At 38.9% G+C, this 22,576-nt stretch overlaps 3 protein-coding genes across 4 annotated transcripts; 2 read left to right on the top strand and 1 right to left on the bottom strand.

Annotated features, from left to right (window-relative positions):
* Positions 1-489: 489 nt before the first annotated feature.
* On the top strand, positions 490-7,047 carry tmem151ba (transmembrane protein 151Ba). Its single transcript, XM_026290477.1, has 2 exons — positions 490-1,062; positions 4,442-7,047. Exons 1-2 carry the CDS (start codon positions 985-987, stop codon positions 5,915-5,917), a joined length of 1,554 nt encoding a protein of 517 aa, XP_026146262.1. The 5' UTR covers positions 490-984; the 3' UTR covers positions 5,918-7,047.
* Positions 7,048-7,334: 287 nt separating this feature from the next.
* On the top strand, positions 7,335-12,371 carry LOC113037888 (uncharacterized). Its single transcript, XM_026195216.1, has 3 exons — positions 7,335-8,535; positions 11,329-11,633; positions 12,359-12,371. The coding sequence occupies exons 1-3, from the start codon at positions 7,414-7,416 to the stop codon at positions 12,369-12,371; spliced, it is 1,440 nt and encodes a 479-aa protein (XP_026051001.1). The 5' UTR covers positions 7,335-7,413.
* Positions 12,372-14,721: 2,350 nt separating this feature from the next.
* On the bottom strand, positions 14,722-20,802 carry drc5 (dynein regulatory complex subunit 5). Of its 2 annotated transcripts, none has more exons than XM_026290485.1 (5): positions 20,308-20,802; positions 19,981-20,178; positions 18,205-18,773; positions 17,285-17,734; positions 14,722-15,060 (listed from the first exon to the last, which is right to left on the bottom strand). In XM_026290485.1, the coding sequence occupies exons 2-5, from the start codon at positions 20,147-20,149 to the stop codon at positions 14,899-14,901; spliced, it is 1,350 nt and encodes a 449-aa protein (XP_026146270.1). In that variant the 5' UTR covers positions 20,150-20,178; positions 20,308-20,802; the 3' UTR covers positions 14,722-14,898. The 2 variants fall into 2 exon arrangements, with proteins under 2 accessions (XP_026146270.1, XP_026146269.1); XM_026290484.1 differs by having other exon boundaries at positions 14,735-15,060; positions 19,981-20,159; positions 20,308-20,800.
* Positions 20,803-22,576: the final 1,774 nt, after the last annotated feature.

Raw genomic sequence — 22,576 nt, 5'->3', positions numbered from 1 at the left:
TATTATTTATTAATTATTAATAAATTACTTAATTATTAATAGGCTGATATTCTGCTGAAAATACAAACATAAAGTATTTTTAATACAATTATTTTATTTTTATTAAATAAATAAAAATAAATTATAAAATGTATAGTTTATATGAATAAATTATAAAATAACCATGTGCAGAAATTATGGTTTTTATATTCTACATACAATCCATTTTATGGTGATAAACAGGAACTTGCGGAATATTGTCCTGGAAAAAAGCAAACAAAATGTAGCTTTTGATATATATATTTATTTTTTACTGGATTTTTTATATATATATATATATATATATATATATATATATATATATATATATATATATATATATATATATATATATATAAATTAATAGACAAAAATGAATGATACATTATATAATAATAATAAATAAAAAACTGCGTAATTTATGCATTTATTCTAGGCTATGTAACTCCTTTTATGGTAATGAAACCACATCCAATCTGGTTATTACTGATAGGCTGAAAATACAAATATGTTTCGAATAAATGTTTTGAATTTTAACTGGATAAAACAATTTTGTTTTGATAAAATAAACAGAACACATTATTATAAATGTCTTATATAAATCAATTATAAGATAAAATGTAAGTTAATTAAATCGAGTATCATGTTAATTACACTAGTTAGGCTAGTCATGGTGGGAGAACTAAACATTTATAGAAGAAATGGAAAACCGGATGAAGTCAAGGACGACGCTCTCTCTCTCTCCCTCTCTCTCTCATTGTCATTCACGTGCTCTCGTGGATGCGCTTCTTATCCTCACACGGTTTCTGCGTCTCTCCTTTTATTTCCAGAACACAAACCCCGAGGGGAATGATCGCGGAGTCCCTCCAGTCTCGGTCTCTAAGGATGCTGCCTCGCTGAAGATCCGTGGAGATGGATGACACATGGCTGTGATGCTCCAGGATCTTCTTCTTCTTCTTCTTCATCATGTCTCCAGCGGCTCCGGTGACGGACAGCAGCGCCGGTGATGTCCTCCGCGAGCAGACGGACGCTCCGCGGGAAGCGGTGAGGAAACCTTTACAAACCGCGACGGAAGAGAACGGAGTGTTTCAGAAAAGGCGAATTAATGCAGTGCGATTCATGTTTAATTGTGTGTGTGAGTATAAACACAAAGATTCATATACAGTGAAGACTACTGTAATAATAGACAGTGTAAACCAATTACACGTGACAGACAGTAATAGAGTTAATATCAGGAAACTTAATGTCATGGTCATATTTAACCACCAAATAAAATAATAATGATAAAACGTAAAAATAATAAAAATAAATAAATAAATTGAAAAAAATTAAATATGTACATAAATCAAATTATATAAAAAAACGCTGTAAAATATTGTTTATATTTATATTTATTAATTTAGCAGAGGCTTTTATTTATAACTTATACTTTTTTATTTATTTTAATTTTTTATTTATATATATATTAATGTGTTATGACTTTTTTATTTCATATACATAACATAGTATCCTTGAATGTTATGAAAATAATGCAAAAAAACACTTAAATATTTTTAGTTAGAATATATATTTTTTTATGAAAATAATGTAATTTTTTAAGAATGCATCATTTAAATAATTACTGAATTATTATATAAATTATTATATATACAGTTTTATTATATAATTTATAGAATCATTTAAATGTAACAGTATGCTTGATTGTTATTAAAATAATGTAATTATATTTTTATTAAAAAATATTACTGTATAATTTATTTAAATGAATTATATTATTAGTATAAATAATAATAATAATTTAAATATCCTTTAAGAGTATGCTTAATTGTTATGCAAGGAATGTACAAAATCTGCAAAAAAATTTAGCACTTTAAAATAATTTTCATTTTCATTTAATTATTTAAATTATTTCATGATTTATTTACATAAATTACGTCAATTATATGGCATTATTATTATCTATTAAACATTAAATTGACCTGCATTTTGTGAAAATCACCCAGTAGGATTTAAGTTTTTATTTTAGTTTTCATTTAAGTAATTATTTATGATATATATTTTAGACTTTGGAAAATTCACAAAACTTAGTTTGCTTGTGAAGTTCTTGCTTACATGTTAGCAACAGTTTAGTGTCTCCCTGATGGTCTAAACCTCATGAATTGGCAGTGAGGTCAGCCTCTGTTATGTCACGTTACTAAACACCAGAGCGCTAATATAGTCCGAACGAAAGTGGGACACTTTGCTTGCACCTCCCGAAATATACAGAGCCACAGCAGCAGAGTCCTCACTTTATAAGAGTGGGAGTTTTCACTTGAGCACAATACAGAGGCTTTGTTTGTCTGAAGGGCTTCACAGAACAGATTCGTCTCTAGTGCTTCAGCTACTTTTAACCTAAAAGTGTGAGAAAAAGTGTTTTCTCGTCTCATGCAAGCTTCATTTGGCTGCTAAAAGATGGTGATTAACCGGTTTGATCATTACTTCCTCAGAAGTGTTTAAGTTGAAAGCTCTCCGCTCAATAATTAATGGCTAGAAATGATGAGCATGAACACTTTTAGTCCATGAAAAGTGATTTGTTTAACTGTATTGGCCAAATAGAAGGAATCTAATTCATATATTCAAGACGAAAGATCAAATTAACTCAATTTATGAAGGTCATTCAGAGGTAAACAATTTCAGTTGTTTTTGTCATTTTTTTTATTTTATTATTAAATATTTCAGTAGTTTTTAAGTTTTAGTTAAAATTATTTAGATTGAGTTATGTGCTTCAAGTTAAATTTAAACAAAAATGTGAAATCTTGTTTTGCCTGCCAGTGTTCTTATAGTTCATCAATAAAATAACCCTGCAGTACTTATAATAAAATAAACTTTATCTGAGATATTTTAAAATACAATGTTTTAACTTAAAAAAAAACTGAAATAAAAATTAGTAAAATAAATTATTTAGACCATTTACACTAACATGTAACAAATTTAATATAAAAACAAAATATAATTCAAAAATTAATAAAAAGTATTAGTTTTAAACGAAATAGTTTTAGCTAATAACCCCGGTTAGGGTGTTTTGGTTTATTCTAACTATGCAAAATAACTTTATTATTTCAAGAAACTCATGCAAATATTTCTGTAAAACCTCAAACTCACTGGTCTCCTGATGACACCAGGTTATTCATTAAATGTTTTTTTTTTTTTTTTGGCAAAATCCTGAAAAGTCCATTTTGTTTTTAAGAAAGTCAAGGCTTTTTTAATCCATCTGTTTTCCCCATTTAAGATTAAACCTCACACTGATTTTCTAGAATGCCAACTCAGAAGAACAGAATTCCCTCAAATAACAAAGAATGCGATGAGACAAACAAGTGAGAGTATAATGCATCGCATATTAATGGCTGAGACCCCGGTGGTCCCCGCTGAGAGCTGCAGTCATCCAAGGGCCACGGTAAAAGGTAGAGCAGATAATTATGGAAGAACATCATCAATTATTTAATGCCAGCTGCCATGTTAAGGGCATAAGACAGCCATGCAATCACATACTCCAGAAACAGCAAAGTAAAAGCTTTTCCAGAGCCATCAACGCAGAACCGTTCCAGTGTAAATAACTCAATCAGTTCATTAGATTTGTCTGTTCCTCCACGTTTCGCATCTTCAGCATGTTTACTAGACACTGTCAGCGCTAACACTGGCATGGTGCCATAGTTTTGAGAGATTAACTCAAATAACCGGTGTAAAATGTTCATAAATAACATCAACACGAATCTAGGAACAGATTCAGGTTTACTGCTAACTAAAACACTCCTTTGATATGATGAGCTGTAGCTCAAAATACATGTTAGATGGAAATATTGTGCATTATGATCAATTTGTTTAATACACTATATTTGAAGTGAGCGTATATTGTAATAAATATTTGAGAAGTGAGAAAAAAAGACTGTTGGGTTGTATGTAGTTAAATGTTTGGAAAAAGATGTCCTCAGATCCTTCCAATCTTTTTCTTCTTACGATTAGAGACCTGGGACTGAATGCACAGAAATCTTCTAAAGAAAGAAGTGAAGAAGTTTGGAAGAATTTTACAACTCTTTAAAATAATGGTTCCATTTTTTTTCTGCATTGATGCCACAGAAGAACCATTTTTGTTTCCCTCTCAGTGAACAGTTATTACAATAAACGATGTGAATTGCTTTTTAATAATCTAAATAACCTTCTGTCAAATTGAAAGTTTCCATGGATTATAAAGGTTCTTCCTGGAATCTTTAAAGACAATAATGCTTTATTTTTAAGAGTGTAGAAGCAGTGCACTCATGTTTCACCTCAAATCCTATAAGAGTGTAGAACAACCATTTTTGGTTCCCAAACAACATTTTCTCTTAGTGTGAAGAGCATCCAAAGATTTTTTACTTCTCTCTTTCTCTTTATTATTCATATCTTACAGCAACGTCCAGTGAAGCAGTCTTTGAGCAAGTCCCTGTGTCGCGACTCACACTGGAAATGCCTCCTTCTGTCACTGCTGATGTACTGCTGCGTGATCGCGATGACCTGGTGCCAGGTCACAAAGGTCACGCGCCTCACCTTCGAAAGTGCTTTCAAAGGCAAGTCCATGTTGTACCACGACAGTCCTTGTTCCAATGGCTACATCTACATCCCGGTGGCTTTCCTCGTCATGCTTTACATGGTTTATATGGTGGAGTGTTGGCACTGCTTCACACTCAATGAACTCCAGTTTAAAGTAGATCTGGAGAGCGTCGCCGAGCGCGTGCAACGCATGCAACAAGCCACGCCGTGCATCTGGTGGAAGGCTGTAAGTTACCATTACATACGCCGGACGAGACAAGTGACGCGGTATCGCAACGGCGACGCCTACACGACCACCCAGGTTTACCACGAGCGCGTCAACACGCACGTCGCGGAGGCCGAGTTCGATTACGGGAACTGTGGGGTTAAAGACATCTCGAGACACCTCACAGGACTCGAAGGCTTCCCGGTGACTAAGCTGCGCTTTACGAAGTGCTTTAGTTTCGCCAATGTCGAATCCGAGAACTCCTATTTGACGCAAAGAGCACGGTTCTTCACCGAGAACGAAGGATTGGATGATTATATGGAAGCGCGTGAAGGGATGCATCTAAAAAACGTTGAGTTTAAGGAATACATGCTTGCTTTCGCGGCTCTGGATCGCTTGCCTTGGTATGCATCGCAGTGTAGCTTCTGGTTAGCGGCGGTGTTGACTTTATCCTGGCCGTTGCGGGTTTTGATGGAGTACCGCACGGCGTATGTTCACTACCACGTGGAGAAGCTTTTCGGGTTCGACTATGTCGCTGTTACGCCTCTGGATGAGCGTCCGTTTTGTCGTCACATCCCGAGGGTCAACACCATCGACAGCACGGAGCTCGAGTGGCACATTCGCTCCAACCAACAGCTCGTTCCCAGTTACTCCGAAACCGTGCTCATGGATCTGGTGCAGCAGTCCAGTTGCAACACGTTTTCGCCGCGTGGCATCGGTGCGGCCGGCGGGAACGGCTTCGGTGGATATCGGCAGAACTGTGAACGCTGCCATCGGTCTATAAGCAGCTCGTCGATTTTCTCACGCAGCGCATTGAGCATCTGCAACAGCAGCAGTCCGCGTTTGCCGCGTTTACCTTTCAGTGGAAGCCGGTTCTCTCTTGGCCGTTTGTACGGCTCGCGACGCAGCTTGCGAAGTCACAGTAGTAGCCTGAACGATCCCAGATGTCCGACGGAAAGCACGCGATGCTTGGCCGATCAGTCGACCAATGAGGAGAGCCCACCTTCTCCGCCGGCCTATCAGGACGCGCTGTATTTTCCAGTACTGATTGTTCACCGCAACGAGGGCTGTGTCGGTCACGACCACCATTCACTGCACCGTAATGGATCCTGCGTGGAGACTTCATTATAGCGTTAGCATAAGAACACAAACATGGTGTTGCAAATATAAAATGAACAGAATGGTACAGAAATGTCTGTATGAATCTGAATGCCACGTGATTGCATTTCTTCATAACAAACGCAGTCTGGCTTTTAGTGATATATTTACACACTTGTGACGCACCATATTCAGCTTCTTCGACAACTTCTCACTTTGTTGCATTTGTAATCAACCTAAATGTACAATATAATTTTTTTTTTTACAAAAACAACTTTAGATAAAGTTGAATGGCTCATAATTACACACGTTCATAACAAATGCAGGCTGGCGTTTATTAATATATCAACACTTTTTCAACTTCTGGAAAAGTTTGCATTGTGAAGTCAACAAGAAATGGCATTCACAAACCAATTTACTTTCATAATATGTCGTGTTTTTATTTAGAACACCATATTAAAAAGACCTTTGAAAAATCAAAAATGATCCTTGTAAAATGTAAAACTTGATCCATTGATTAGCTCATGTATGGAGATAGATAAGGGTTGAAAAATACCCCAAAACATCTTCCAAAACGAAAAGTTATTTCAGATGCAATAACATTATTTACTTTGCAATAACATCCATTAAAAAATCGTTCACATGAAAACATATTAATGAAGTAAACAGGGTTTATCTGAGTTCATGTTGACTTCAAATGAAAACAGCGAATGTGAAATGTACATTTCTTTCATTTCCTCTTTGATGATTCAATTGGAATGTTACAAAACACTTTCAGTTCTACTTGCAATGTATATATAAACACACACACACACACACACACACACACACACACTTCAACAAAAACAAAGCAACATACTTCTTTAAAAACAAATAAGACTGTTACCAGAAACACAAATAATCATTATGCATTTTATTATTTACATTTTATATTACATTATAGCATTTAAAAATAAATAAAACCATTATGAGCAAAATCACAAATAAGGCATGATACAGAACAGAAATTATTCATTTCAAAACTATTCATAAACACCTTTTTCTTCTGATCTATTTATGGAGGGGTGTCAGTGCAATGAATAATTTAATAAATGTGCCTAAATGACTGTGGCGAGGGGGGCGTGGTTTAGCGGAATCCGCAACGGGAGAGAGACGGAGGGAGCAGAGCGAGGCGTAAGTAGGTCAAATGCAATTAACGAACACGTGTGTTTGATTGCAGTAATTGGCGTGGAGAGACCGGATATAAGCCGAGTCACCGCAGAGAGAAGGAGAGAGAGACACGCTGGGACCTCGTTCTGCACTAGGGAAGCTACAACACTGCTTTAAAGTTATTGAAGTTATTGACCGTGTTTAAGCAATCGTTTGCTGTCTACGCCCAGAGGGCATCGTGTTTTTCTTATTTTGTATTACTGAATAAACGAGTGTCCCAGCAACAAGCCGACCCCTGCCTTCTTCCTTCCTATTGAGACTGTGTTGAACCTTGTTACAGTGGTGCCGAAAACCCGGGAAGGAAGAAGAGCATCGCCGCCATGCAATCTCCGTCAGGTACGCCATTTGCGGACATCATCCAGTCGCTCGCCGGTCTTCATCAGGAACAACATCAACACATGCTGGCGATCAAGGAGGAGCAGGACAAACGCTTCGAGGCGCTCCTCCGGGCCCAGCATGAAGACCGCGAGCTATTCCGGAGCTGGGTAGACCGGGAGGCCCGGGCCACCCCTTCGTTTAAAGACCAGACATCTCCTCTGCCGCTCAACAAGATGGGGCCTCAGGATGACCCGGAGGCCTTCCTGGACCTGTTTGAAAAATCGGCAGAGGCTCGAGGGTGGCCCCCTGCGGACTGGCCCCTGCGGCTCATTCCCCTGCTGTCCGGGGAAGCGCAGGTGGCCGCTCACCAACTGCCAGTCCAAAACCTCCTGGCCTACCAGGACCTCAAGCGTGCCATCCTCCAGCGGGTCGGTCGGACTCCGGAGCAACATCGCCAGAGGTTCAGGACTCTAACCCTGGAAGAGTCTGGCCGGCCCTTCGTGATGGCACAGCAGCTCCGGGATTCCTGCCGCAAGTGGTTGATGGCCGACAGTAGCGACGTCGAGGACGTGATCGATCGTGTGGTACTGGAGCAGTTCGTGGCCAAGCTGCCAAGGAAGACAGCGCAGTGGGTCCAGTGCCACCGCCCGACGTCGCTGAACCAGGCCATCCAGCTGGCGGAAGACCAAATGGTGGCGTGTCCAGGGGTCGGCGACCCCTTACCATCTGCTTCTCTCTCTTCTTCTCTCTCCTCCCCTCCCCTCTCTCTCCCTAAATCTGTCCCTCTCCCCAGGTCCCGTGGGGGGCTTCCGTCGAAGCTAGCCCCGAGGTGGAGGACGAATTACGGGGCTGAGTCACCAGCAGGTCCCAGGGCTCCTCCCAGGGGTGGGACCTCGCCCATGGGATCCGTTCCCCAGGCCCCGGCCTCTCCGCTCTCTCCTCGCCAATCGCTTGACCTACTTCCTGCCGCCAGGGTGGCGGTAAAGTCTGGGCCGGCCTGTTGGCGTTGCGGGGACCCAGGGCATTTTATCGATAGGTGTCCGGTGATGGAAGTGGGGACGTTGATCCGGGTCCCCGACGCGCCAAAGGCTGCCCTCGATCAGGCTGGCTTATACCAAATACCAGTGAGTATCAGGGGGGGTACATATCAGGCTTTGGTGGATTCGGGATGTAACCAATCCTCCATCCATCAAAGCCTGATTCATCCGAAGGCATTGGATAATAGCCGCATGGTTAGGGTTCGGTGTGTACACGGGGAAGTGGTGAATTACCCTATTTTGCCTGTGGATATTAAATTTAGGGGAGAAAAACATAGAGTAGAGGTGGCCGTTAACCCGCACCTCAGGCATCCGATAATTTTGGGTACGAATTGGCCCGCGTTTAATGAATTATTGGGGTATTTATGTTCGGATGGCTCTTGGGGGAAACAAGGGAGGGATGGAGTAGCGGTTGCGCAGGTGGGAGAGGCTGAACCGGAACCACCGGAACCTGTTGCAGGGGAACCGAGTGCTCCCGAGCGGAACATCCTCCCGGAGCGCGATGATTTTCCCCTGGAACAGTCCCGCGATGAGACGCTAAAAAATGCTTTTGACCAGGTTCGCTCGATCGACGGACAGCTTCTCCTCCCTGACCAACCGCTCTCGTATCCTTACTTTTCAATTTTAAAAGATAGGTTGTATCGGGTGACCCAAGACGCCCAGACAAAGCAAGATACAACCCAGTTGTTGATACCTAAAAGCCGCCGGGAAATGCTTTTCCAGGCGGCTCATTGTAATCCAATGGCCGGGCATTTAGGGCAAGCGGCTACACTAAACCGTCTCATGGCCCGCTTCTTCTGGCCGGGCATTCACGAGAATGTGCGCAGATGGTGCGCGGCTTGTCGTGAATGTCAGCTGGTGAATCCACCGGCCACCCCAAAAGCACCATTGTGCCCCCTTCCATTAATGCAGGTCCCCTTCGAACGAATTGGCATGGACCTCATCGGGCCATTAGAGCGGTCAGCACGAGGACACCGCTTTGCATTAGTTCTGGGGGACTATGCAACGCGATATCCTGAGGCAGTGCCTCTCCGCTCTATTTCCGCGAAGAGTGTGGCGAGTGCACTGTTTCAATTAATCTCCCGGGTGGGGATCCCAAAGGAGATCCTCACCGATCAAGGCACGGCGTTTATGTCACGTACTATTCGCGAGCTTTATGAATTATTGGGCATTAGATCGATTCGAACAAGCGTCTATCACCCACAAACAGACGGGCTGGTCGAGCGATTTAATCGCACATTAAAATCCATGATTCGTAAGTTCGTTCAGGAAGACGCCAAAAATTGGGATAGGTGGCTAGAACCCCTCTTGTTCGCTGTACGGGAGGTCCCGCAAGCCTCCACGGGGTTTTCCCCCTTCGAGCTTCTTTATGGGCGCCAGCCCCGCGGGGTCCTTGACGTCCTTAAAGAAACTTGGGAGGACGGACCTTCTGCTAGCAAAAACGAAATTCAATATGTCATGGACCTGAGAACAAAACTCCACACGTTGGGGCGGCTATCCATGGAGAATTTGTTGCAGGCTCAAGACAAACAGAGTCGGTTGTACAACAGGGGGGCTAGGCTACGTCAATTTGCACCGGGGGATAAAGTGCTTGTATTACTCCCTACCTCTAGTTCAAAGTTACTCGCGAAGTGGCAAGGACCCTTTGAGGTCACACGGCGGGTTGGGGATCTTAACTATGAGGTAGCTCGAACGGATAGGGGCGGGGCACATCAAATATACCACCTCAACCTATTAAAAAAATGGTCTGAGGCGGAATCAGTGTTGCTGGCGACGGTAGTGAGTGGGGAGGAGGATCTCGGTCCAGAAGCGAGTTCAAAATCCCAATCTCTCGCTCTGGCCCCTGGAGGAGACCACCTCTCACCATCGCAGCTCACTGATATCAAGTCCATTCAAGCAGCCTTTGCTGATGTGTTCTCGCCCCTGCCTGGTCGAACGAATCTCATTCAGCACCATGTTGAGACCGAGCCGGGCGTGGTAGTTCGCAGCCGGCCGTATAGATTACCTGAACATAAAAAAAAGGTGGTTCAGGGGGAGTTAGAGGCAATGCTAGAGATGGGAGTAATAGAAGAATCCAACAGTGACTGGGCGAGCCCGATCGTCTTAGTACCTAAAACAGACGGCTCCGTGCGGTTCTGTGTGGATTATAGAAAGGTGAATGCTGTGTCAAAATTTGACGCATATCCAATGCCCCGGGTGGACGAATTGCTTGATCGGCTAGGCTCGGCTCGCTTTTACTCGACGCTGGATTTAACTAAAGGTTATTGGCAGATCCCCTTGTCTCCCATGACCAAAGAAAAAACAGCTTTCACCACGCCGTTCGGGTTACACCAATTTGTCACTCTTCCGTTCGGGCTATTCGGGGCTCCAGCCACGTTTCAGCGTCTCATGGACAAAATTCTCCGTCCGCATGCTGCATATGCCGCCGCCTACCTGGATGACATCATCATCTACAGTGGGGATTGGCAGCGACATATGCAGCATTTGCGAGCGGTCCTGAAGACGCTGAGGAGGGCTGGGCTCACGGCTAATCCGAGGAAGTGTGCAATTGGGCGGGTGGAAGTAAGATATCTGGGTTTCCACTTGGGTCATGGACAGGTGCGTCCCCAAATTGATAAGACGGCAGCAGTTGCAACTTGTCCAAGGCCTAAGACCAAAAAGGAGGTTAGACAGTTCCTGGGGCTGGCAGGGTATTATAGAAGGTTTGTACCTAATTTTTCGGATACTGCTAGCCCGCTGACTGATTTAACTAAAAAGGAGGCACCAGATACGGTCCAGTGGACGGAGCAGTGCCAGCAGGCTTTCACCCAGTTAAAAGCTGCCCTGTGTGGCGGACCGCTCCTGAATGCACCTAACTTTTCTCTCCCCTTTATCTTGCAGACAGACGCGTCGAACAGAGGGTTGGGCGCAGTCCTGTCCCAGGAGGTGGAGGGGGAAGAACGGCCGGTGCTGTACATCAGTCGGAAGCTCTCTAAGAGAGAGACGATGTACAGCACCATAGAAAAAGAATGTCTAGCGATCAGGTGGGCTGTTCTTACCCTCCGTTATTACCTCCTGGGGCGGGAGTTCACCCTCTGTTCGGACCACGCTCCTCTGCAGTGGCTCCACCGCATGAAAGATACCAACGCGCGGATCACCCGGTGGTATCTAGCTTTACAGCCATTTAAATTTCAGGTGATCCACAGGCCGGGTGTACAGATGGCTGTGGCTGACTTCCTCTCCAGGAGGGGGGGGGGGGAGGCTGCAGGCCGGACGGCTCCCCGGCCTGAGTCGGGCGGTGGGGGTATGTGGCGAGGGGGGCGTGGTTTAGCGGAATCCGCAACGGGAGAGAGACGGAGGGAGCAGAGCGAGGCGTAAGTAGGTCAAATGCAATTAACGAACACGTGTGTTTGATTGCAGTAATTGGCGTGGAGAGACCGGATATAAGCCGAGTCACCGCAGAGAGAAGGAGAGAGAGACACGCTGGGACCTCGTTCTGCACTAGGGAAGCTACAACAGTGCTTTAAAGTTATTGAAGTTATTGACCGTGTTTAAGCAATCGTTTGCTGTCTACGCCCAGAGGGCATCGTGTTTTTCTTATTTTGTATTACTGAATAAACGAGTGTCCCAGCAACAAGCCGACCCCTGCCTTCTTCCTTCCTATTGAGACTGTGTTGAACCTTGTTACAATGACATGAGAACATCAAAAAATACATGTTCTTTGATAATCCTACTGGATATTTAATAAACATTATCTAATGCATGTAAGATCATATTTAATATATGAAGATAGGATCAACAAAAGCATTCCTGTTGTTGTTATTTTTGCTGCAACTACCTCTTCTTTTTATAGAAATGTAAGTGCCTCAGACTGTTCTTGTTTAATTTTTTAACAGCTTTGGTGTTGACATCACATTTATATGTTTCCCAGGTTGCTGTCATAATCATTGAGCATTAAGATAACAGAGAAAACTAGGACCAGCTGACACTCAAATGATGTTCAAAATGAATCTTAAAAATAGAAATAGAAATATCCATGTTCCTGTTCCTTCAAAAATGCACAAATTACTATTATAATCTACCAAGAGAAAGGAAAATATTTCTGAAGTATATAGATATTTTTGTTGGGAATGGACTTCATTTACAGCAGCACCAAAACTTTGATGCTTTGTTTTAACAGAATCTAAACTCATCTGTATAAAGCATTGGCAAAATAATCTATACAAGTGGCACAATATATGACATGAGCTCTGACATGAACATACTGTAAATATCAGTCAATAATTAAAGCACAAAACAGACTCAAATACAGTCAAATACAGATCACTTCATCCTGTAGTTTAAAACATTCCAGTGTGAGTCTAAAATCATAAGGTTCACCATTTTTTCTCATTTTTTGAACTTAATCTTAATAATAAAAATGTCCTCTTATTAGATATTTAATTTGGTAAACCTTTCAGATTTTCAGTTGTGATATTCAAATACGTCCGGGTCACATTTCACCCAAAATCAAAAGTAAAAAAAATTCATAAGTGTTAACAACATTCCCCTTTCAAACGATGATTACTATAATGTGAAATAATTTTAATAATAACAATTATTATTATTGGTATAAAACTATTAAAATAATACAATACAAAAAATTAAATGCTAGGATTCATTCTATGCTAAATATATTATATTATTTAAATTTTAGGGTAAAATATGACCTGGACATATTTCAAGAGGTTTATCCTATTATGCAAAAGACAATTTTGGGGGGAGATAGTGATTAGGGATTTTACAGGTGACCACATCTTGTACGTGTTTTTGGAAAGAAAATATGTTTTATGTCTTGTAACACAAAACATTGTGTATATAAAACAGAAATGTGCACTGAAACTTTCATGATTGTTTATTTGACCAATCCATGTATGCATACAGTAAACGTCAGTATGGCTATAGATATTACAGTATTGTGTGAGTGTCAATGATCTGATGTGATGTGATGTACAGTATCACAATGCAGAAACTTATTCTAAATGACAAAAATGGATGTTTCTTCACATTGGGTGAACAGTCTGTCATTCATACAGTATCCCACTGACAATATGATACTCTGTAAGCACGGATGATTATTGTAGTTCCCTGCCTTTTTGATGCTATGCATAAAGTTTTTATGCTGCTAAAGGCCATTACAGTGCAAACAGTGCTTACACAATAATCAATGTCTGTAAACACTATGTTGCCTATATCTCAGGTTGGAAGCCAAATATATGTCCAAGTTGAATATGTGTTTTAATTTGAATCAGGATGACATTAAAGTCAGCATGAAATCAAAAATCCCCGTTTACTTTCTTTATACACACTGTTGGTCTTACAGTGAATAATATGCACCAGTGCACATTATATTTGATCAAATATGTAATAACTTGCTCTTACTTCACTCTAAAATCAGCTAACGTCAGAGGCTGTGTGTGGACTTTTTTGTAATGTTTTTGGAAGAAGTCTCTTCTGCTCATCAAGGTTGCATTTATTTGATACAGTAAAAATCGCAAAACATTTGTTCCATTTAAAACGGCTGTTCTCTACAGAATGTGAATCTCTGTTAAACTGTAATGTATTTCTGTGATGCACAGCTGTATTTTCAGCATCATTCCTCCAATCTTCAGTGTCACATGATCTTCAGAAATCAGAATAATATGCTGATTTGATTTTCATTTCATTGTTTAAGGTATAACCATTGCAATGTTTTTATGCAATTTTTTTGTATTTCCAAAATACACTTTTATGTGTTTATTAAGCTTCAACTATTTGAGTTTTATATTGCAAAACATTTAATTTTAGCAAAATGAGTTTGTTTCTCCACCTCAGCAGCACTTACGTGCATCAAATCTTACAGTGCATACATAAATGCATGCAAATTAGTGCATACATAATTAGATACTGCATAATTTGCATGTTTAAATATATTTCTAATTTGTCATATAAAAACCATCTGAATATACTGTGATTAATCAACTTACTAAAATATGACGTAATAGAAATATTTAACATTTGTTTAAACATTTTTTATTAAATTTTTAATAATGTACTCTTATCTAGATATTAATTTGGGAAACCTTTTAGATTTTCAGTTATGCTATTCTATCACATCCGGGTCATATGTCACAAAATCAAAAGAAAAAAATAGGAAATTATATTCTGCATATATAAAATAAATCATATATAAAATAGCATCATATATAAAATTCCCCTTTCAAGTGAGGATTAATATAATATGAAATAATAATAATAATAATTGAATTATTCACTTTATGCAAAATACATTTATTATTTTAATTTTAGGGTGAAATATGAACTATGCAAAGTATATTTATATCAGTCAGTTAAATGTCTGTAAGGTCTTGCTTCAATAATAATAATAGACATTTTGCTCAATTTTTTATTTGTTTACGATGTTCTTCATTGGCTCAGATTTTGACACTGGGATCATCCTGGTGTTTGATTTTTGCATGCAGCTTGGCTCTGATTGGTGCGCAGAGCCTGAGTGATGCAGTACTCACTGTCCTGAGCCACATCGGTCAGCCGAAGGTCACACTCCACCAGACTGCTGTTGTGGGACATCCCTTCCTCCAGAACCTTCCCTCCGTCCTGCAGTAGACACACAGGAGACGTGACGTCTCGTTTGGAGCAAAGTGCAGAGAAATAACTGTGTGTGCGGTTCATTAAAGAAGTGCTTGGGTGCCTTTATGTCATCCGAGGCTTCTTATTTTAAACCAAAATCCACTCGACCCATCTTACTTCTGTAATGTGACATATTTCTAGTATATCATATTAAATAAGTAGATTTCAGAGCAAGACTATTGTGAATGAATGTAAGCTGTGGTGCATGAGTATAAAAGTTAAAAAAGGATATTTTACCACAACAAATATAAAACAGTGGAGAACTATGGCAATTTATGAAGACCTACCACACGGTTAAAAGTTTGGGGTCGGTAAGATTTTAAAATGTTTTTGAAAGACGTCTCTTCTGGTCACGAAGCTGTGTTCATTTGATCAAAAATACATTAAAATTGTGAAATATTTTAAAAATGTTAAATAACTGTTTCCAACGTGAATATATTGTAAAATATAATTTATTCCTGTGATCAAAGCTGAAATTTTAACATCATTACTCCAGTCTTCAGAAATCATTTTAATAATATTTTTTATATTTGCCTATTTTTCTCTGATGAATAGAAAGCTCAAAAGAAGAGCTTTTATTTAAAATAGAAATCTTATGCAACATTATAAATTTTTTTATTGTCACTTTTGATCAATTTAATGCAGCCTTGCTAAATACAAATATTAAAGTATTTTTCAGCAAAAAAAATGCAATATTATATAATTTTTTTAATTGTTTGTGAAAATAGATTCCATATACTGACATTGAAATTATCCAATTAAAATGGTTAAATTGTTAAATTAAATAATTCATTACCTACAATGATTAGATATTTTAACATGAACTAATAGCCCACATTTAGGTGGCTTAAAAAGAAAAAAGCAATATCAGAAAAAAATTATGAAAGATGCTCTGATGAATAATTGACAGTAAGAGCAGAAACACAGAAAGACACTGTTGACACTGCAAGTGCAATGTTTTTGATTAATTCATTCCATCTTTAAATAGAAAAACATAATTGAGTATGTGACTTATTATCAGATTTTTTAATTATCACCAAATCTTTCTACTGTAAGCAGCACTTTATGAATCTCAAGGTCGAAGTACTCTGATGACAAAGCATATAATATTTTGCCGCTCGGCTGCACTGAGACGCTCTCAATCTGAGAGAGCAGACTAATGTTTCTGAGCTCTTTCCTGAATGAGACTCGATTGTTTGAAATATGATTATAAGATTATATGAAATATGACTCGTCCAACATGTCTGTTAGTGCAGCCGTGAATACTTCAACATGAACCACAGGCCTGCATCATCACATATTCATCTCTTTATACACAATTAAATGCTTTAAAAAGTCCTCTGTTTCTCATCGATTACATGTTAAACAGGAATAGTAAAAATAAAGCAAAATTGCAATATGATGTTAGGGTGTGGTTAATGGTTTCAGAATGTTAATAATGCAGTTGGTGTTTTGTTACTATATGTGTAATTAAATTACATTTTTTGCATAAATGTAATTTGTTTTGGATAATTGTTCAGAAAACAGGATTTAATATCTTTTACCTGAGATGCAAAATAACAGATGAAAGAAAGTCTTGTTTTTTGTAAAACACACACAAACACACACACACACATATATAGACAGAAAAAGTTAATGATAAAATTAGAAATATTTAATTAATACAAAGACAAAACAAGCTTATTTTTCCTACCTAATAGGCAATATTTTTTCAAAAAACAAGACTTAATATTTTGTTATTAAAGATGTTATCCACCCCCCTCCCAAAAAAAATATCAAATTTAATTGGTTTACAGAAAAAATAATAATTAAAAAAATTACATTTTTGCCAATGAGTTGAAAAAAAGTGAAAAAATTGAATTACTACAAAGGGTAAACAAGTTTTAATTTTCCAATCCCAACGGTAAATCTTGTGATGTGATTTCACAGAAAGATGTTAAATACTGTTTTACGCAAAATTATCTAAATTAAATGAAGTTTATGCTAAAAATAAGCAATCAAAAAACAAATAGATACTTGTTTTATATAACAATTTTTTTTTTTGCATGTTCTTGTTAACTATTGATCAAATTTGTATTCAATATTTGTTATTTATTTTATATTTACATTTTTATGCACATGTTCCAAAACCAAGCTGAGGAATAAAAGGAGAGTAATGTGTTGTAATGCTAATATTCTGAGGTGTACTCACAACTCCCAGTTTGTTGTTGGACAGGTTTAGGTTCTCGAGGGTACAGTTCTCCACCAGGGCCTGAGACAGCGCCACGGCCGAGGGTTCGGTCATCTTATTTCCCCCCAGATGAAGGTTCACCAAGGTCTTGTTCTTCACCAGAGCCTGAGCCAGAGCTTGACCCCCTTCATCCCCGATGCGGTTGAGCCTGAGGTTGAGGGACATCAGGCTGGTGTTTCTGGACAGAGCATGAGCCAGCGCCTGAGCTCCTGGACCTCTGATCTGGTTGTTGCAGATGACCAGCTTCTTCAGCTGACTGCGGTTCAGGAGCTTTCCGATGGCTCGGGCTCCGCGGTCCCCGATGTGATTGTGTGAAAAGTCGAGCTCCTGTAGAGACGGGTGATCCAGCAGTTGACTCACAAGCAGACAACACTTCTCATCGTCCACCTTACTGCGATGGATCCTGAAGACCTGGTGCAAAACGCCAGAATTTTACAACCAAGTTACAGTATTTTCCGGACTATAAGTCACACTTTTTTTTATAGTTTGGTTGGTCCTGCGACTTATAGTCACGTGCGACTTATTTATCAAAGTTAATTTGACATGAACCAAGAGAAATGAACTAAGAGACATGAACCAAGAGAAAACATTACCGACTACAGCCACCAGAGGGCGCTCGATGCTGCTCAGTTCTTCTGTAGTCTACACTGTAAACATAGAGCGCCCTCTGGCGGCTGGAGACGGTAATGTTTTCTCTTGGTTCTAAATAAATGCGACTTATATATGTTTTTTTCCTCGTCATGACGTATTTTTGGACTGATGCGACTTATACTCAGGTGCGACTTATAGTCCAAAAAATACGGTAAATCTGAGTTCTGAGAAACCTGACATTATCATATAGTTTTAAAAATACTGAATACTAATAATAACAGTAACTGAACCTGTAAAGTCTTGCAGGAATGAAGGGCTTTTGCGAGGGATTCACAGTCTCTGAAGGTGAACTCAAACAAGTTCCACTCGAAGTTCATGCCGCATCCTTTCACGCCGTACACCACGCTGAGCTCTTCCAGGTTCGGAAGTTTGTCGAGCAGAATACGGAAATCGAAGTGATCCACCGAGGGTCCTTCGCTGCCCGTGTCGCTGGCACAATCCGAGCGGTCGTCCTCGTCAAACCGGGCCGACTCTCGGATGGGTGGCAGCAGCTGAGAGACTCTCAGCCGCTTCACGTAGCTTCCACACAGTGGCACCGCGTCCAGGACTGTCTTGGTGTCGGTTGCATCTGGGATGAAGTATTCAATGATGTTCTCTAGGTGACGCTCGAAGAACATGCGCTTCCAGCTGTTGTCGTAGGTGGAGACGTCACTGACGGCCCAGAGAGCCTCACAGCAGCGTTTCCAGTAGCTCTCGTCACTGATGAGGTTTGCAGTGACGGTCAAGGGAAGAGACGTTGGTAGTCGCTGGAGGACGTATGCTTTGTAGTTGGGCGTAAGTTCATCCAAAATAGGTTTCTCTGCAAAATAGCACAGTACGGGCTTTAATACAGGCTGAGGATATCTTTTCATTTAAATCAAGACACCACAAGGTTTTTTTTTTTTTCATGCACTGCATGGTCAGGTTTTACATTTAATGCTATTTGGGTTTTCATAACATGCTTCGGCATCCAAAATGTGATCCTGGAGTACAAAAGCAGTCTGAAGTCTCTGGGGTATATTTGTAGCAACAGAAAAAAATACATAGTATGGGTCAAAATTATCGATTTTTCTTTTATGGCAAAAATCATAAGGATATTAAATAAAGATCATGTTCCATGAAGATATTTTGTACATTTCCAATAGTAAATATATCAAAACTTAATTTTTGATTATTAATATGCATTGCTAAGAATTCATTTAGACAACTTTAAAGTCGATTTATTTTATTTTTTTACTCCCTCAGATTTCAAATTGTTGCATCCCAGACAAATATTCTCCTCTGAACAAACCATACATCAATGGAAAGATGATTTATTTAGCTTTCAGAAGATGTATAAAACTCAATTTTGAAAAAGTGACACTTAAGACCAGGGTCACAAATACACCTACTGTACAAGTCTTTATCTTATTGCACCTTATCTGTCTGCGTTTGCATATTTCAATCTCTTTTATAGGCTATTTTCTCAAAATGAGATTTCTCCTTGACTTCAGCAACACTTACATGAATCACATTTTGCTATTTTATTCCTGTCTATATTCAGTTTCAACAGAGGGATCTGTTCATAAGTCATTCGCCTGATTTTGCATTGTATCTATTTGTGTCAGTAGATTGCAATCACAATACATTATGAAAATGTTCTCAAAATTATTTTTCTCCACTTCTTCAGCACTTTTAAACACCAAAATTCCTATCTATATTTCTGTCTGTCAATTTCAATAGAAAGTTTCTAGGGATACTCAAGGAAATATAATTAGTTTACCAAATTTACCAAAAAGTTTTTGTTTACATAATATGTGTGTATATTTATTTTTTATATATACATAAACACAACTCTGTCAGGGGAAGTCGTGGCCTAGTGGTTAGAGAGTTTAACCCCTAACCCTAGGGTTGTGCATTTGGCATTATCTCTCTTATTTTGTTAAAATTATTGACGTTTTCACAGATTCTGCAAGGGGTTCACAAACTTTTGCATGCCACTCTAGTTGTATATATGAAGCGTATAAAGTTGAAATGACATGGTTTACCTCTGAAATGTTTTATGATGTGTTGTAGACAGAGAGTTGTTAGCAGAGGAACCAGCTCCAGGGACCACTCGGGATCCTCCGCGATGATGCTGCGCATCTTCCGGCCGTCAGCGGCGGCGTTTACCGGCCTCATGCTCCCGGTTCTCCGTGAAGACTGACTCCGAGACATGCAGCTAAAACTGGCCACAAAACAAGAAGCTGCGACAATAAATAGCTATAAATCGGTCATTAGTGCTAGAGGAGGTCTACAGCTTTTTCAGCATATTATAGATTTTAAATAATCTTTTCATTAGATAGTTAAATAGATTCAAAACGTTAGCTACTCACTTTCAGTTTCTCCGTGAAGTTTGTTGTTGTCGTGGTAACAGACACGTGCCGTGCGTCACGCGCTTACACTGTAACTTAATCTGAATGTGTGAAACAGCCTCACCCGTGATTAAAATATTAACCATAATTAACACCCTCACACTATGCAAATGCAAGAAGACAAAAGAAAAAATGAAGGACGAGGAATGATATAAAATAAAGGCAAAACGTCGGTGAAAGTTTGGGATATGCAAGGCTATAATATTTCATTAGATATGATTTAGGTTTCGTGTTTTGACATGAAATAATTAAAAAATAATATATATTTCGTTTAAAATGTCATTCATGTGACAGGTGACATTAATAACGCGACGATGCATGTACTTTAATTCATTTCTGGATCACGTCTCACACTAAATAACATTTCACATGTGTTTTGCATTGCACACAAGCCCATGAATTCACTTCAGACAGATGCAAATCATTGAGAATGAGGGCATCACCTCAGAACCAGCTGAGGATTTCCCTTGTGTGATGCATATCTGGGCCATGTCATGCAAATCAAAATATTCGTAAAAAAAAAAATATTTATTTTATTAATATGAGTTGCAAGACTGTGTAAATAGCAGAAGGGAGACATTGCTTTAAGACAGACAGTTATTTTTATAGCAATGCATTGCATTATAAACATGATTTTGTTTACAAAACTCTGAGAATGGGAACATTACATTTGAGAGAGGTTTCACACATCTGAAAATCAGGTCAAACTTCACTGCATCACACTGATGAATCTGACCGCAGCACCTGCACATGAGGAGACAGGCAACGTGGGGAAAACATCCTCTCAGTGATGTTCTTATGAATGTTATAAACTGACAACAGTGCTATAAGGCAGCGAACTTCGTATAAAATGCAAGGATTGCAATCATCTAACAAAATTGTCTAATGCAGTGAAGAATCACTTGAAATGTCTAGGCCTCACTTCATCCAGAAAGTAAGCAAGTAAATAAAATGTTTTGAAAAATTAAATAAAAATTAGAAATTTTGCCTCAGGTACAACAACAAAAAAGCTTGAGTCAATTTTTATTTATTATTTATTTTGACATTACAGTTATGAGAACTGGAGGGAATTTATGTTTAATAACCGCCTAAAAAGTAATGTCACAACCCATTACGAAAATGTTATTTCTGAATGTTCTCTGAATGTTAAAAACATCATTACGGGATTCAATGATCTTTGTATTATTAATAAATAACTAATAATATATTCAGAGAATGTTCAAGGTTAGATGCGTATATTTAGAGTGATGTTATCCAAGGCATAGCTTACCTTAAGACTGTCTAGACAAGCAGATGCATAATCAGCGTTAGACTCCAAACACTCATCATGTTCACGCCAACCTCAGCATGAACAACTAGACACAACCTGAAGCGTCTCCGGACCTCAGCAGCAGTTTTGAGATGTGCTGCAGGATGAAGACACCTCAAAACTGCGAGAGAAGAGATTTCAGCCCTCTTCAATACACATCCATTTTGCCTTAAAAGCTAATGTCACGCTAACTCTATGCAACCACCAAAATATTCAAGCAAGGCTGCAAATTCACAGAACAATAATCCAATTAAAGTGCAACAAAATCAAGTTTAAACTTGAAATTGTGAAATATTAGCTCAACTGCGAGATAGAAATCCACAACTAAAAAGTTATTTTCGTGAGATATAAACTCGCAATTGTGAGAAAAAAGTAATAATTTCAAGATATAAACTCAATCATGAGATATAAAATCAAAATTGTAATATAAATTCTAAACTATAAAAAGTAATTTTCGTGAGATATAAACACGCAATTGTGAGAAAAAAACGTATAACTGCAAGATATAAACTCATTCATGAGATACAAAATCAAAAGTGCGAGATATAAATTCGTAATTCTAAGAAAAGTAATTATTGTGAGATATAAACTTGTAATTGTGAGGAAAAAAGACAGAAATGCAAGATATGAACTCGGAATTGTGCGAAATATAAACAATTATGAGATACAAAATCAAAATCGCAATTTTAAGAAAATTATTGTGAAATATAAACTCAGAATTGTGAGAAACTCAAAACGGTGAGCTATAAATTTACAATTCTAGGATTAGTCGTGAGATATAACCTTGCAATTGCAAGAAAAAAATCATAATTGCAAGATTTAAATTCATTTTTGAGATATATATACACACTCACAATTCTGAGAAGAAGTCAATTTTAAGATATACACTCGGAACTGCGAGATATTTACTCAATTGCGAGA

The sequence above is a fragment of the Carassius auratus genome, chromosome 20 (assembly GCF_003368295.1).
Source record: "Carassius auratus strain Wakin chromosome 20, ASM336829v1, whole genome shotgun sequence".
NCBI lineage: Eukaryota > Metazoa > Chordata > Actinopteri > Cypriniformes > Cyprinidae > Carassius > Carassius auratus.
Note: the sequence above shows the minus strand (reverse complement) of the source record. Positions and strands in the feature narration are given on the sequence as shown.

Excerpts from the sequence above, each read along its gene's own strand:
- tmem151ba (XM_026290477.1), top strand. The coding sequence starts at position 985 with ATGTCTCCAGCGGCTCCGGTGACGGACAGCAGCGCCGGTGATGTCCTC. Across the intron at positions 1,063-4,441 it reads CGGACGCTCCGCGGGAAGCG|CAACGTCCAGTGAAGCAGTC; the intron begins GTGAGGAAACCT and ends CATATCTTACAG.
- drc5 (XM_026290485.1), bottom strand. The coding sequence starts at position 20,149 with ATGTCTCGGAGTCAGTCTTCACGGAGAACCGGGAGCATGAGGCCGGTA. Across the intron at positions 17,735-18,204 it reads ATTCCTGCAAGACTTTACAG|GTCTTCAGGATCCATCGCAG; the intron begins GTTCAGTTACTG and ends GTTTTGCACCAG. Across the intron at positions 15,061-17,284 it reads CCAACAACAAACTGGGAGTT|GACGGAGGGAAGGTTCTGGA; the intron begins GTGAGTACACCT and ends TGTCTACTGCAG.
- LOC113037888 (XM_026195216.1), top strand. The coding sequence starts at position 7,414 with ATGCAATCTCCGTCAGGTACGCCATTTGCGGACATCATCCAGTCGCTC. Across the intron at positions 8,536-11,328 it reads CTGGCTTATACCAAATACCA|ACAGACGCGTCGAACAGAGG; the intron begins GTGAGTATCAGG and ends TTTATCTTGCAG.